This window comes from Cherax quadricarinatus, chromosome 4 (assembly GCF_038502225.1).
Source record: "Cherax quadricarinatus isolate ZL_2023a chromosome 4, ASM3850222v1, whole genome shotgun sequence".
Taxonomy (NCBI): Eukaryota; Metazoa; Arthropoda; class Malacostraca; order Decapoda; family Parastacidae; genus Cherax; species Cherax quadricarinatus.
This window is the reverse complement of record NC_091295.1, coordinates 5,162,326-5,178,243: the sequence shown is the minus strand read 5'-3', so window position 1 is coordinate 5,178,243 and position 15,918 is coordinate 5,162,326. Positions and strand designations below refer to the sequence as shown.

General features: G+C 40.4%; 1 protein-coding gene across 1 annotated transcript in view; it reads right to left on the bottom strand.

Moving 5' to 3' along the window:
* The window catches only part of Vps13B (vacuolar protein sorting 13B), a 394,231-nt gene that overhangs the window by 35,349 nt on the left and 342,964 nt on the right, over positions 1 to 15,918 (bottom strand). Inside the window, exon 37 of the mRNA XM_070098172.1 lies at positions 13,459 to 13,625. Within this exon, the coding sequence (XP_069954273.1) occupies positions 13,459 to 13,625 (167 nt within the window). The remainder of the gene's footprint in view (positions 1 to 13,458; positions 13,626 to 15,918) is intronic.

Genomic DNA, 15,918 nt, shown 5'->3' with positions numbered 1-15,918 from the left:
CTGGCAGCCTTTTGAAGTTTCTCCTTGCTGTTATTATTTTTTTTTTAACAAGTCGGCCGTCTCCCACCAAGGCAGGGTGACCCAAAAAGAAAGAAAATCTCCAAAAAGAAAATACATACTTTCATCATCATGCAACACTTTCACTTCACTCACACATAATCACAGTTTTTGCAGAGGTGCCCAGAATACAACAGTTTAGAAGTATATACATATAAAAATACACAATATATCCCTCCAAACTGCCAATATTATTATTATTATTATTATTATTATTATTATATATTATTATTATATTATTATTATTATATATTATTATATTATTATTATTATTATGTACGTGCTGATGGGCTCTTGATCTATGAAATTGAATCTGTGCTCCAGTCCCCTAAATTAATAATAATAATGATGATGATAATGAAAATAATAATAATAATAATAATAATAATTTGGTAGGGTGTGCAAAAGAAGAAAATTAAAGGTGAATACAGGAAAGAGTAAGGTTATGAGGATAACAAAAAGATTAGGTGATGAAAGATTGAATATCAGATTGGAGGGAGAGAGTATGGAGGAGGTGAACGTATTCAGATATTTGGGAGTGGACGTGTCAGCGGATGGGTCTATGAAAGATGAGGTGAATCATAGAATTGATGAGGGAAAAAGAGTGAGTGGTGCACTTAGGAGTCTGTGGAGACAAAGAACTTTGTCCTTGGAGGCAAAGAGGGGAATGTATGAGAGTATAGTTTTACCAACGCTCTTATATGGGTGTGAAGCGTGGGTGATGAATGTTGCAGCGAGGAGAAGGCTGGAGGCAGTGGAGATGTCATGTCTGAGGGCAATGTGTGGTGTGAATATAATGCAGAGAATTCGTAGTTTGGAAGTTAGGAGGAGGTGCGGGATTACCAAAACTGTTGTCCAGAGGGCTGAGGAAGGGTTGTTGAGGTGGTTCGGACATGTAGAGAGAATGGAGCGAAACAGAATGACTTCAAGAGTGTATCAGTCTGTAGTGGAAGGAAGGCGGGGTAGGGGTCGGCCTAGGAAGGGTTGGAGGGAGGGGGTAAAGGAGGTTTTGTGTGCGAGGGGCTTGGACTTCCAGCAGGCATGCGTGAGCGTGTTTGATAGGAGTGAATGGAGACAAATGGTTTTTAATACTTGACGTGCTGTTGGAGTGTGAGCAAAGTAACATTTATGAAGGGATTCAGGGAAACCGGCAGGCCGGACTTGAGTCCTGGAGATGGGAAGTACAGTGCCTGCACTCTGAAGGAGGGGTGTTAATGTTGCAGTTTAAAAACTGTAGTGTAAAGCACCCTTCTGGCAAGACAGTGATGGAGTGAATGATGGTGAAAGTTTTTCTTTTTCGGGCCACCCTGCCTTGGTGGGAATCGGCCGGTGTGATAATAAAAATATAAAATAAATAATAATAATAATAATAATAATAATAATAATACAGTGGAACCCCGAGTTTCATGTGCATCGCATATCAAACTCTTCGAGTTTTAACCGCTTTTTTCGAACCAACTTTGTCCTGATTATTGAACTCGCCCCTTCTTTCGAACTGCCGGGTACAGGACCTGTCCGCCAGCCCGCTCTGTCCGCATCCCCACGCAGGCACCATGAGCCAGTCTGGCTTTGCTGATGCTTGAGTGAACACTAACCTGCGCTCTCATTCAAACATTTCACTATTAATTCATTGTGTTTAGTGCTTGTGCGACCGTGAAATAAGCTACCATGGGCCCAAAGAAACTGGCTAGTGGTGCCCCTGCGGTAAAGAAAGTGCTTCTATCCTGGCAAAGAAAGAGCAAATCAAGGAAGCTGATGTTGTGAAAGGTGTTGATATGCTAACCAAAAATAGACCATAGACATTTGATCAGGTTGAGAAGTTGTTGCTGATGTGGGTCAAAGATAACGAGATGGCAGGTGATAGTACTTCAGAGACGATTATATGTGAAAAGGCAAGGAACTCGCATGCCAATCTGGTACAGAAAACTCCTGGAACCAGTGCTAATAGTGAATTTAAGGCCAGCAGAGGCTGGTTTGACAGATTTAAGAAGCGTAGTGGCATACACAATGTTGTAAGGCATGGTGAGGCAGCCAGTTCAGATAAACGGGTGGCTGAGAAGTTTGTACAGGAGTTTAAGGGGTATGCAGACACTGAAAAATTCAAACCCCAACAAGTGTTCAATTGTGATGAAACAGGCCTGTTTTGGAAGAAAATGTCAAAGAGGACCTACATTACTCAGGAGGAAAAGGCACTCCCAAGACACAAGCCTATGAAAGACAGGCTTACTCTTTTGTTCTGTGCTAATGCTAGTGGTGATTTTAAAGTGAAGCCTTTACTGGTGTATCATTCAGAAAATCCCAGTGTGTTTAAGAAAAACAATGTCATAAAGAACAAGTTATGTGTCTTGTGGAAAGCAAATAATAAGGCATGGGTCACAAGGCAAATTTTCAAAGAGTGAGTCCATGAAGTGTTTGGCCCCAGTGTGAAAAAATACCTCCTAGAAAATAATTTGCCACTCAAGTGCCTCCTGTTAATGGACAATGCTCCTGCACATCCTCCAAACCTGGTATACCTACTATCTAGGGACTACAGTTTCATCACAGTGAAGTTCTTGCCCCCTAACACCACTCTCCTCCAGCCCATGGACCAGCAGGTCATTTCTAGCTTCAAAAAAACTACACAAAAGCAGTGTTTGAAAAGTGCTTTGAAGTGACCACAGACACTAAGTTGACCCTAAGAGAGTTCTGGAGGAATCACTTCAATATCTACAACTCCATAAGCCTTTTAGGTAAGGCTTGGGAGGGAGTGACTTCCAGGACTTTGAACTCTGCTTGGAGACAGTTGTGGCCAGACTGTGTCCAAAAGAGGAATTTTGAAGGGTTTGAGGCTGAGGCTGACCCTGACCCTGACCCAGCTGGCCCTCTGCCTGTTGTGGACTTTGTGGCACTGGGGAACACCCTGGGGCTGGAGGTGAGTGGTGAAGATGTGGAAGAGTTGGTGGAGGACCACAGGGAAGAGCTAACCACTGAAGATCTGGAAGAGCTTCATCTGGAACAGTATCAGACCACAGCTCAGGAACTTGCTTCAGAGGAGGAGGAGGAAGAGGGAGTGGATGAGGTGCCTTCTTCACAGATTAAGGAGATTTGTGCCAAGTGGAATGATGTCCAAATTTTTGTTGAGAAGTACCACCCTGAGCAAGATGAAACAAGCCATCTTTGCAACAAGTTCAGTGACAGGACCATGTCCCATTTTAGGGAAATGTTAAAGAGGCACCAGAAACAGAGGACTGTGGACAGTTATTTTGTGAGACAGGGGTCCAGTGACTCAAGTTGGTCCTACTGGCATTAAAAGACAGGGAAGGGAAGTAACCCCAAAGAGGGCTTTGATACCTAAAGTCTTTATGGAGGGGGATTCTCCTTCCAAACAATAACCTCAACTCCCTCTCTTCTCCCTATCTTCCAGATGCCATCACCAATCTTCAATAAAGGTAAGTAAAAATGTTATTTTATATGTTTATTTAAATTTATTAACCCTTTGAGGGTCGACAGGCCCTCTCCGAAACTCGTTCTCAGGGTCGGCCAAATTTCAAAAAAAAAAAAAATTATTTTTTCTTATGAAAAAATAAAGTATTTTTTTCTAAACATTATAGGCTAAAAAAAAAAATTTAACGTCAATACTTACCGAGATATGGAGGTGTGAAATTTGCCAAAATTGAACAACATATGGTAACATCGCCGACTGCTGTCACCCGGTATTTTTCTATTTACTTTTTTATGTACTATTTTCAATTATTTTTTAATTTTTCTTTTTCTGAGTAACTTTTATGGCCTCTGAGGCCAACATGATCAGTATTTTGTAAGTTATTTCTTTTTCAATACTACACAATAAGGGCGTAAACACTGTTGTCATTATTTTGTTTACAGAAAATATTTACACAAACAAACGATATGAAATGTTGTTTATTACTATTTTTCTATATTTTATATACACATATACAGTCACAGGGAATGTTTCTAGAAGTTCTGAAGCCTGTGGAAGTCTTTGAAACATGGTGTCATGCACAGTGGAGTTTTGCACTCCTCACACATAAAACGAGTGTCTCTGCGTTGTTGTGTGCATTTTCTTGTATGTGCACAGACGTAACACCTCTTCTGAGCCTTTTTCTTCAAAGGAGTAGCAGGCAGTTTTACCAGGAAGTGATCACCATGCTTCAGACGAGCAGGTAGTTGTTGATAATTTGGTGGGCGGTCAATTGCAGGTGCTGTTCCTTGGTACTTGAATACTATTTGTCTGATGACAGACAAACAGAATTCGCCGTACTGTGGTTTGTTTCTGGTGCTCATCTTATACATATTATAAGCATTGAGTATGGAAATGTCCAGAAGATGGAAAAACAGTTTGATGTACCACTTATAACTCTTGCGAACACAATCAGCAAACCCAATCTGCATGTCACATTTGTCCACTGAACGCATGTTGAAGGTGTAATCAATCACAGCTGCAGGTTTTAGAATGGGTTCATTTCTCTCTCTATGCTGCCTGCCACTGTTTGCCATTTCATTAGGGTGAATTGATGACAACAGTGTGACATCTCGTTTGTCATGCCACCGAAATGCCATGATGTCATTGGCAGCAAACGCCTGCACCTCACCTCTACGAGTGCCAGCGTCAAACCTGGGCATATGTTTTCGATTTGCACGCACTGTGCCACACACATCTGTCATGTTCACTCGCAAAAAATCACTGAGTGAGGGGCTTGTGTACCAGTTATTTGTATATAATATATGCCCCTTACCAAGGTATGGTTCTATCATTGTTCGAACCACATCACCTGAGATGCCCAATAACTTCCTGGTATTTTGCAATGTATAACTTCCAGTGTACACAATAATATCCAATACCAGACCACTGTAACAATCACAAAGCACAAACAACTTTATACCAAAGCGTTTCCTCTTGCTTGGTATGTACTGCTTGAAAGAGAGTCTTCCTTTGAACAGAATCAAAGACTCGTCAATTACAAGCTTCCTGAAGGGATAAAAATGCGTACTGAATTTCTGTTTCAGATACACAAACACATTCCTAATCTTATATAACCTGTCAGTTCTGTCAGGCCTGGTTTTATCTGAGAAGTGAAGCATACATAACATTAGCACAAATCGATTCACTGGCATTATATCACTGAAACCTGGTGTTGCAATCAGGGGGTCTGTTGACCAGTATGATTTCACTTTGTGCTTATACATATGTGGCATAAGCATTATTGTGGCAAAGAAAAGATACATCTCAGCCACAGTTGCCTCCTTCCACTGGTGTAGACGTGATTTTGGTGAAAGTAATGTGTTTGCCATGGTGTACTCGTAGTATGTGTTGCTTTCCATGACAATACTTTTCATCAGTGGTTCGTCAAAGAATAACTCGAAACATTCCAGTTCAGTGGCATTGTTCCCAAGTGCACAAGATGGCCGTATTCCACTTTGGCTGCCATCAAACTGGTGGGGATTTGGAACAAAATTGACAGCTTCCTGCCAATCCCAGGTGCGGTCTGTTGGTGGGTACTGGACAATGACAGTTGTGGAGGTTGTGGTTGTGGAGGTTGTGGTTGTGGAGGCTGGTGTGGTGGGGGAGTGGGGGATGGTGGCCTTTGTTTTAGATCAGCTGAGGCAGCGGCGTGGGTGGCAGCGTGGGTGGCAGCATGGCCCACTGCTGGTGCCTCACCGCCGGCACCACTACCACCACGCACATTTTCCATCCCAATTGCAACAGTATCTTCGTCATTTTCACTGTCTGTTCCTGTTGTACAGCCACGGGATGTACTCCGAGATACACTCCTTCCCCTTGGAATAGCATATGGCACACTTCCAGAGCGCATATATCGTCGTATATACTGACGCTTCACTGGGGAATATTGCACTTCACTATCACTACTGGAACTAGTTTGAAGAGCTTGTAGTTCATATTCACTATCACTATCATCACCCATGCTCTCATCTGAGTCTGGGATTTGGGAAAATAGTAGTTTCCTCTTGGGTTCTGGAACAACTGAACGTGAACACGAGGGCCCAGCACCAGAGGTGGAAGGCTGAGGGTCGTCTGGGTTTTCTTCACTATTACCGATATTATGGTCATTAGTTTCGGTCAAAACCTCACTAAAACCACGAAACTCATCTTCACTGGCACTTCCATCACTATTAGAACTGTCACTGGGGAACAAAAGTGTCCCAATTCGCCGAGGAGTGAGGAGCTTCTTACCGCGAGGCATGGTGGACATTGTTTACTAAGAGGGCATTCCCACAATGCACCACTGGGTCCCAGATTTTTTTTCTACCTCGCACACCGACCACACAGACCCATTCTCTCACACCTAGGCCTACCAGCCTTTTCGCGCGAGATTTGAGGCCGCTAGAATTTATGCGTACTAGTACGTCAAAAACCCCTACGCGTAAGACGTACTAGTACGACGAAAACCCTCAAAGGGTTAATAACTGTACACTATATTTGTTGTGTGTATGTAAAACTATAATGTAATACTATCTATAAAATGTATTTTTTTGTGAATATTTTTGGGTTTCTGGAACGGATTAATTGTATTTCCATTATTTCTTAAGGGAAATATTGCTTCGCCTTTCAAACTTTTCGACTTTAGAACTAGCTCCTGGAACAGATTAAGTTCGAAAGTCGAGGTTCCAGTTACCTGTGGGCCTCACCCAGTCTGCTGATTTCAGTTCCTTGCAGGTTTATGCTGGCCTCAGTACTGGTCACTGTTACCACATACTGAGAGTCGTATGATATGACAAGTAGTGTCATGGAACGTAAGGGTGTCATGTAATCCAGTGAGTGTTGTAGTGTCAGATGACACGGAGAAAAGGAAGTATGGAGACGGAGTGTTATGACACAGAGAAAGGGCAGTGCTGTGGATGTACCACAGAGAATGTGTGTCATGGAACACGGAGAATAGGTGGTTTCATGGGACACGAAGATGGAGTGTCATAACACAGAGATAAGGAAGTGTCATGTGACAAAAAGAAGGCAGTGTCATGTGACACTACACACTTAGGGTCATGACTATTTACTTTGTAACTGACACTCGGCATTGTGTAGTGACACAATAGTGTTGTGTGACACTAAGAGAAAGTATTGGAAATATAAACACATATGCGGTATAATGTGATCCTTTATTGACAACGTTTTGCCCACACAGTGGGCTTTTTCAAGTCACAAACATATCTGTTTGTAACTTGAAAAAGCCCACTATGTGGGCGAAATGTTGTCAATAAAGGATCACATTATACTGCATATGTGTTTATATTTCCATTGTGTCGGTATTTTATACCATTTATTTCCAAGAGAAAGTATTATTGGAAGATAGTGTTGTGTGATAAATGTAAGTTACTGTGTATGCAGATCGTGACCTGTGGGTCCAGTGTCGTGGAATGTACATAATTTGTATTTGATATCGTTAAGACTGAGTGTGACACAGAAGTGTCGTGGAATGTAAGGGTGTCGAGTAACCCGGTGTGTGTTGTAGTGTCAGATGACATGGAGAAAAGGAAGTATGGAGACGGAGTCTTATGACACAAAGAAAAGGCAGTGTTATGGATGTACCACAGAAAATGTGTCATGGAACATGGAGAACAGGTAGTGTCATGGGACACGAAGATGGAGTGTCATAACATGGGGATAAGGAAGTGTTATGTGACATGAAGAAGGCAGTGTCATGTGACACTAGACACTATAGGGTCATGACTATTTTGTAATTGGTATTTGATATTGTGTAGTGTCATAACAGTGTGTGACACTAAGAGAAAGTATTATTGGAAGATTGTGTGATAAATCTATGTTACTTGGTATGTGCTTATATATACCAAAGAGAAGATTAGGAGTTAGACTCCTTATTTTTATGCCAAAGAATTTTAATAGTAAAGATTGTTTGGCATAAGATTATAAATATTAGTGATGTTTTGTAATCCCGAATTATTATATCTCATTTTACAACACTGGTAACAGGCCAACTAAATGAAAATAAATTTCCTAACACTCTACCTGTGTGGAGATGTTTAAAGACACTAGTGTTTTGTAACAAAACCAATTAATAAAAGTGGAGACTCGACAGAAATCAACAATTGCAAGTCAATTTTTAACTATCTATTATTATATAAAACAAGTCTTGCCTTAAGAGACACCGTCATATGATCATTAATGACAATACTTCATCAAACAGACCTATGAACACAGGGGTGCCTCAGAGCAGCATCCTAGGCCCTCTTATTATTTTTTGCTTACCCTATATCAATGACCTTCCTAATGTATTCAAAGAACTTACACAAGTTCTATTTGCAGATGACACGATTGCTGTCATCAGTCCAGATGTGAACTCATGAAGACAACCAAACACACCTTTAATAATGACAAGACCACTTATATAGCATCTGAGAGCAAAACTTAAAAATATTCACTTAAACATACAGTATGTAAATTATACACACAATACAGTGATGGAGTGAGTGATGATGACAGTGTTTTTTTCTTTTTCAGGTCGCCCTGCGGTGGAAAACAGCCGATGTGTTAAAAGAAAAAAAAATACACACACAATGCATCATTCACATAGTCTATTCACCAAGGATTTAATAATAAGAATGCTTGGCTCAATCTAATCCTCTCTTGAAACTAATGAATATCAATGTCTCTCTTTCTTGATGTAAAGAAAGTCCTGGATAAAGTAGACCACAACATCCTGTGCTCAGATTAGAACATTATATAATCAGATAAATTAGACACATGTGCAACTCTTGGGTATCTTTATTGAGGAAATGTTTCGCCACACAGTGGCTTCATCAGTCCATACAAAGGAGAATCTTGAGAATTCTTCGCTGGCCTAATTCTTGGGCACGACCTACTTCCACAATGAACAAATGTGACACCGCCTATGACTGCTGCACCTCTCCTGCCTACGGTTTATAAGCTCCTTCTCCACACGTATGCCGTATTCTATTCAAGATTGATGGACTGACCACATCAACTCAAGGTTGAGGGACTGATTACCTAATTCTCCTCCTGTTCTTCAAGATTCTCCTTTGTATGGACTGATGAAGCCACTGTGTGGCGAAACGTTTCCTCAATAAAGATACCCAAGAGTTGCACATGTGTCTAATTTATCAACATGTCGGTTTTCTGAACCATTCATCTACATTATATAATCAGATGGAATTCTCTCCCATAAATGAAATCTTACCCAAGTGACAGACACCAACATGTTACCATTAATAACTATTCTTCAGCAATGCTATTAATCAACATAGGGGTGCCACAAGGCAGTCTCCTGGGCTCTCTGCTATTCCTCATCTATGTCCACAACTTCCCTGATGCTTCAAGATCATCATTTGCAGATGACAAGTTTTGTCATATCAAATGGAAACCCAACTTCCTGAACAAGACAATTAATATGAGTTATGAGAATTTTTCTATTCCAGAGCCTGGCCTTGGGTCAAGCTCAAAATATTCATTAAAACATATAAATAAATTAGGAAAACACTGTAAAGTGATGCACTGTAAAGTGAGACCTGCCTGTACATAATGAATTCCATGTATCATTATAATATGCAGAGTGATATGACTGTGATAAGTAAAATTATTTTGTATAAAATGTAATTGTTTTGTTCACATTGGTAATATTACATTTTCTCCATGGGGAAGTGGAACAGAATACAGTGGACCCCCGGTTAACGAACTTTTTTCATTCCAGTAGTATGTTCGGGTGCCAGTACTGACCGAATTTTTTCCCATAAGGAATATTGTGAAGTAGATTAGTCAATTTCAGACCCCCAAACATACACGTACAAACGCACTTACATAAATACACTTACATAATTGGTCGCATTTGGAGGTGATCGTTATGCGGGGGTCCACTGTACTTCCTTCGTAAGCCATGCATATCATAAGAGGCAAATAAAATGCCAGAAGCAAGGAGCTAGTAACCCCTTTTTCTGTATAAATTACTAAATTTAAAAAGAAAAACTTTTGTTTTTCTTTTTTAGGTCACCCTGCCTAGGTGGGATATGGCCAGTTCATTGAAAAATACACAAATAAATAATACATACACCAAATGAAAAGCATGAGGGTAAATTCTTGGGTATACACCTGGGCAGCAAACTAAAATTCAACATGCACATCCTTAACATACCAAAACAGTGGTCATTCTCTCTCAAAAAAATATTATTATGAACCTTGAACATTCTTGCTCACTCTGTATAACTCTAATTAATCCCTACCTAACCTACAATATTTATACATGGAAATCAATAGCAGCAAACCACCTTAAACCTGTTATTACCCAGCACAAATCTACTCTTCCAGTAATTACCTTAACCATGCTGTTACCTAGCACAAATCTACTCTTCCCGTAATTGTTCATTCAGGTTCCAGGCTACACACCTTTTCCTGTATTCATAAGTTTAAATTTGCTTCAAATTCAAGATATTGACACTAATGTTCAAGCTATGTATGTATATAGGGTACTCGGAACAAACATTAACCAAGAGCTTAAACTCTACCACATATATGATTCAACCTGATCAGAAATTCCATGCACAGGAAAGCTCCATAATATGGAACTCTCTGTTTGAACCATTGTTACGAACATAGTCAGTTGGTCCCTGGGTTATAGTGCTTTTCGTAACAAAATAAACTTAGTACAGTGGACCCCCGCATAACGATCACCTCCAAATGCGACCAATTATGTAAGTGTATTTATGTAAGTGCGTTTGTACGTGTATGTTTGGGGGTCTGAAATGGACTAATCTACTTCACAATATTCCTTATGGGAACAAATTCGGTCAGTACTGGCACCTGAACATACTTCTGGAGTGAAAAAATATCGTTAACCGGGGGTCCACTGTATATCTAGGTACTCACTTCAGAGGAAAAGGAATTTTTTTAGTTTCTATTTAATTTATTAATAACCATAATAATCACTTAAATTCACCTTCTCATATTTTGCACTATGAGTAGAATACTTTTACCATTTCTCATTAAAACAACACAGTACTAGGTCAAGAATTTACAAATGGCTCTGAGTGAGTCACGAAACATTAGTATATGCACATGCACAGGCGTTGCCTAAAAACTCAAACACAATAGATTTCTTATGATAGGGTTCACTTTACAATAAGTCCTCATACACTACAGAGGCTTGCTCACTTGGCTTCACTTTCTCTAAGAGCTTCTCAACCGCCTTCTCCAACCGAGATAAGTCTTAGCAGTAAGTTCCCGAAAATTCCTGGGATTTTCTAGGGAGGCGAATGGTGATTTAGAGGTGGGTACTTCCCTCGACCCTTCCTGGTCCAGAGGAAGGTATGAACTGAACTCTGTGAAGCTTTATCAGCCCACTTTGTCTCGGTCAGAGCAGGGGTAGAGCAGCTCAAAACACCTACTGGTGCTTGGCCAGGTCACCAGCAGTTGACACTAATTAAATGACCTACCTAAATACAAAGCTAAGTAATACGACCAGATAATATTATAAAGTCGAGTAAATCCATTTTAGCTACTAATGGAATTACTCCTGAATATAATATTAAGTGAAATAGCAAAAATAACATGTAAAAGTATACCATTGTGATAATAACAAGAAGAAAATGAACAAAATGAACAAAATGAACAAAAGGGTGTAACAACCATTAACCCTTTCAGGGTCCGTCCCGTAGATCTACGGCTTTATGGTGAGTGTCCAAACCGTAGATCTACGCCATGAGCTCAGCTCACTCTGATAAACTGTGAGTGGTACATTTGGGCCTAGATATGAGAGAATACATCTATGTGGTATGTGTGCACCACATAAAACAGATCCTGCAGCACACTGTGTATGAGAGAAAAAAACTGAAATCATGATTTTTTGATTAAAACAGCAACTTTGCAGTGTTTTTTCGTATGTTTTTTATAGTTGTATTTGCGATTTCTTGGTCTCATTTGATAGAATGGAAGACATATTACAGAAATAGAGATGATTTTGATTGGTTTTAGCACTGGAAATGGCTTGAAACTGAGCTCAAAGTAGCGGAAATGTTAAATTTTTGCCGATATTCAAGAGTAAACAAACGACCTCACACGTCTAATACGTCAGCTGGTGGGTCTAATATACATTCACAAATATGGTGATGATATTTATACAATTATTACAGTATTGCATAGCAGTAAATCTTCTATTTTTTGGTGTGAATAAAAATTCATTATGTGAATAAAAAATCAAAATGGAATTTATTTGTAAAGCCTCAAAACATGACTAATGAACAGAGGAAATGTTAGTTTAGTGCCAGGAATGCCTACATTGTTTATTCTGGACCCTATTTTGAAATTGGAATATTTTGAACTTTGTGTTAAATTGGCCAAATTAACAATTTCCGATCACTTTATTTTGTAGTTGAAACAGTTGACTTGGCGATTTCTTGTGCTCAATCGATAGAATAGAAGTAATACTAGTGAAATAGCTAAGAATTTGGTTGATTGGAATAATGTAATTGGCCTAAAATGGGAGTCAAAGTCGGCAAAATCGCCGATTCGTAAATATCGCTGACACATCAAAATTCGCGAGAGCATAATTTCGTCAATTTTCCACCAAATTTCGTACTTTTTGTTTTATTACCTTCACAAAAAGATTCTCTACGATTTCATAAGAAAAAATAAAAATTTTTTTTTTTTGAAAATTCTTGGACACTGGTGCGTGACTCCAGATTTGGGCCTTGGACCCTGAAAGGGTTAATTGTAATAATACTTTTATTATGTGACAGCCGACTTGTTAAAAAAAAAAAAATGAGAGGGGTTGGACTTGAGTGGGACTTGCACATTAGTAAATAGAATTATCAAAGCTTATTGCTTAGGTAGCAGTGAAAACTAGGTTGGGCAAATATTGTTAGTGGGATGGATTGTGAAGGACCTGCCTAGTATGGGCCAACAGGCCTGCTGCAGTGTTCCTCATTTATGTTCTTATGTGTGGAGCGTCAGTTATCTCCACATAACTCCAACACTGCCACGTGGCGGCACTGACAGCCAGAGTATGAACTGAAACAGTTGTGTCTCAGCGCTTGTAGTTTTCACATGTGTGTCTGCTGTTCACTGAGAACAGTAGATACATGTTCCTGGTCTATAATTACCCCATTATTTCATTTATCAATATATTACTCTATAAATAAACCATAGCAGTATTTTTAGTCTTTATTTATCCCACTCAGTGTGAGTATTCATAGATTTTTGCTGCAATGTTAATGTTTGATTATGGGGTGCTGCTCTAGACCCCACCTTCATTCTGAAATTCGAAACACTGCTAGCCTCAAGGGTTTCGGATAAAGGGATATGGACCTGTACCACTAAATGTTCTGATATATTAGTTTCTCCGCTAAAACATGCATATCCAAATGAATCAATCAACTTTATACTCACCAGTACCTGATCCAACAAACTACTTTCAATACCTGTAAGATTCCCTGGCCAGTGTGGACTAGAAGGTCTGCAGCACCACCTATGGGCTTGGTGACGATGCCTACCAAACCTTTGCCAACACCTCCCACCACACTGCTGGCAGTAACTCCCTCGCTCATCATAGCTTGCATGGGCTGGTGTGCCAGTCCACCAACAGCACCTGATAACAAAAAATCAGGATGTCACTTGTGTAGTAAGTGGTTAGTATGGCCATAATGAAGTATGTGGTCAGTATTTCACTTGTGTAGTAAGCGGTCAGTATGTCAATTGCATAGTAAGTGGTCAGTACATCACTTGTGCAGTAAGTGATCAGTATGTCACTTGTGTAGTAAGTGGTCAGTATGTCACTTGTGCAGTAAGTGGTTAATATGTCATTTGTGTAGTAAGTGGTCAGTATGTCACTTGTGTAGTAAGTGGTCAGTAAGTCACTTGTGTAGTAAGTAGTCAGTATGTCACTTGTGTAGTAAGTGGTCAGTAAGTCACTTGTGTAGTAAGTGGTCAGTATGTCACTTGTATAGTAAGTGGTCAGTAAGTCACTTGTGTTGTAAGTGGTCAGTATGTCATTTGTGTAGTAAGTGGTCAGTATGTCACTTGTGTAGTAAGTGGTCAGTAAGTCACTTGTGTAGTAAGTGGTCAGTATGTCATTTGTGTAGTAAGTGGTCAGTATGTCACTTGTGTAGTAAGTGGTCAGTATGTACCCCTGTATATGTAATACAGTATGTAGTGGTCAGTATGTTACTCAAGAACTAAGCACAAATAGTACTAAGTATATTTAAATAAATTATACAATACTGAATATTGGAATAAAAAACGAAAATAACACAAAATACAAATTAAATAATTTTTTCCTTCCTGGATACCAAGATTGTTGTAACCAGATGCCAGATGTGGTGCATCTGGTGAATATTGTGCACCTGGTGAACACTGTACATCACACAAACAACCCGCACACAAAAGAGAGAAGCCTACGACGACGTTTCGGTCCGACTTGGACCATTTACAAAGTCACACTAACCAGAAGTGAAGCAGGACGGTTATATATAGACAGGAATAGGTGGTGGTGGTAGTAGTAGTAGTAGTAATAGTACAAGAATGGTATATACAGTGGACCCCCGCTTAACGATCACCTCCAAATGCGACCAATTATGTAAGTGTATTTATGTAAGTGCGTTTGTACGTGTATGTTTGGGGGTCTGAAATGGACTAATCTACTTCACAATATTCCTTATGGGAAAAAATTCGGTCAGTACTGGCACCTGAACATACTACTGGAATGAAAAAAGTTCGTTAACCGGGGGTCCACTGTAATACCGACAAGATGAAATTAAGACACATGCGCAACACCCAGGCATCCCTATCGTAGACGTTTTGCCATCCAGCCAGCCACTGGATGGCGAAACGTCCACAACAAAGACGACCAGACGCCGCACATGTGTCTTAATTTCATTGGTAGTAGTATTAGTAGTAGTAGTAGAAGAAGAGATAGTAGTAGTGGTAGTGGTAGAAGTGGGGAATAAGGAGGACGAGCCAGTCAAATACAAAGGAAGGGGAGCACTGCAAGAGAGCTAGGTGCCCACAGAGGGAGAGCAAGCGCACAGAGGTGCGTGAAAGGGGAAGTGGTGAAATAAATGAAGAAGGAACAGAACGTTGTGGACGTTTCGCCATCCAGTGGCTGGCTGGATGGCGAAACGTCTACGATAGGGATGCCCGGGTGTTGCGCATGTGTCTTAATTTCATCTTGTCGGTATTATATACCATTCTTGTACTACTACTACTACCACCACCACCACCTATTCCTGCCTATATATAGCCGTCCTGCTCCACTTCTGGTTAGCGTGACTTTGTAAAGGGTCCAAGTCGGACCGAAACGTCGTCGTAGGCTTCTCTCTTTTGTGTGCGGGTTGTTTGTGTGTCGTCCCAGTCACGGTATTGTGCCTTTTTTGTTATTTACTGTACATCACACTGTGCACCTGGTGAACACTGTACATCACACTGTGCACCTGAACACTGTACATCACACTGTGCACCTGGTAAACACTGTACATCACACTGTGCACCTGGTGAACACTGTACATCACACTGTGCACCTGGTAAACACTGTACATCACACTGTGCACCTGGTAAACACTGTACATCACACTGTGCACCTGGTAAACACTGTACATCACACTGTGCACCTGGTAAACATTGTACATCACACTGTGCACCTGGTGAACATTGTACATCACACTGTGCACCTGGTAAACATTGTACATCACACTGTGCACCTGGTAAACACTGTACATCACACTGTGCACCTGGTAAACATTGTACATCACACTGTGCACCTGGTGAACACTGTACATCACACTGTGCACCTGGTAAACACTGTACATCACACTGTGCACCTGGTGAACACTGTACATCACACTGTGCACCTGGTGAACACTGTACATCACACTGTGCACCTGGTA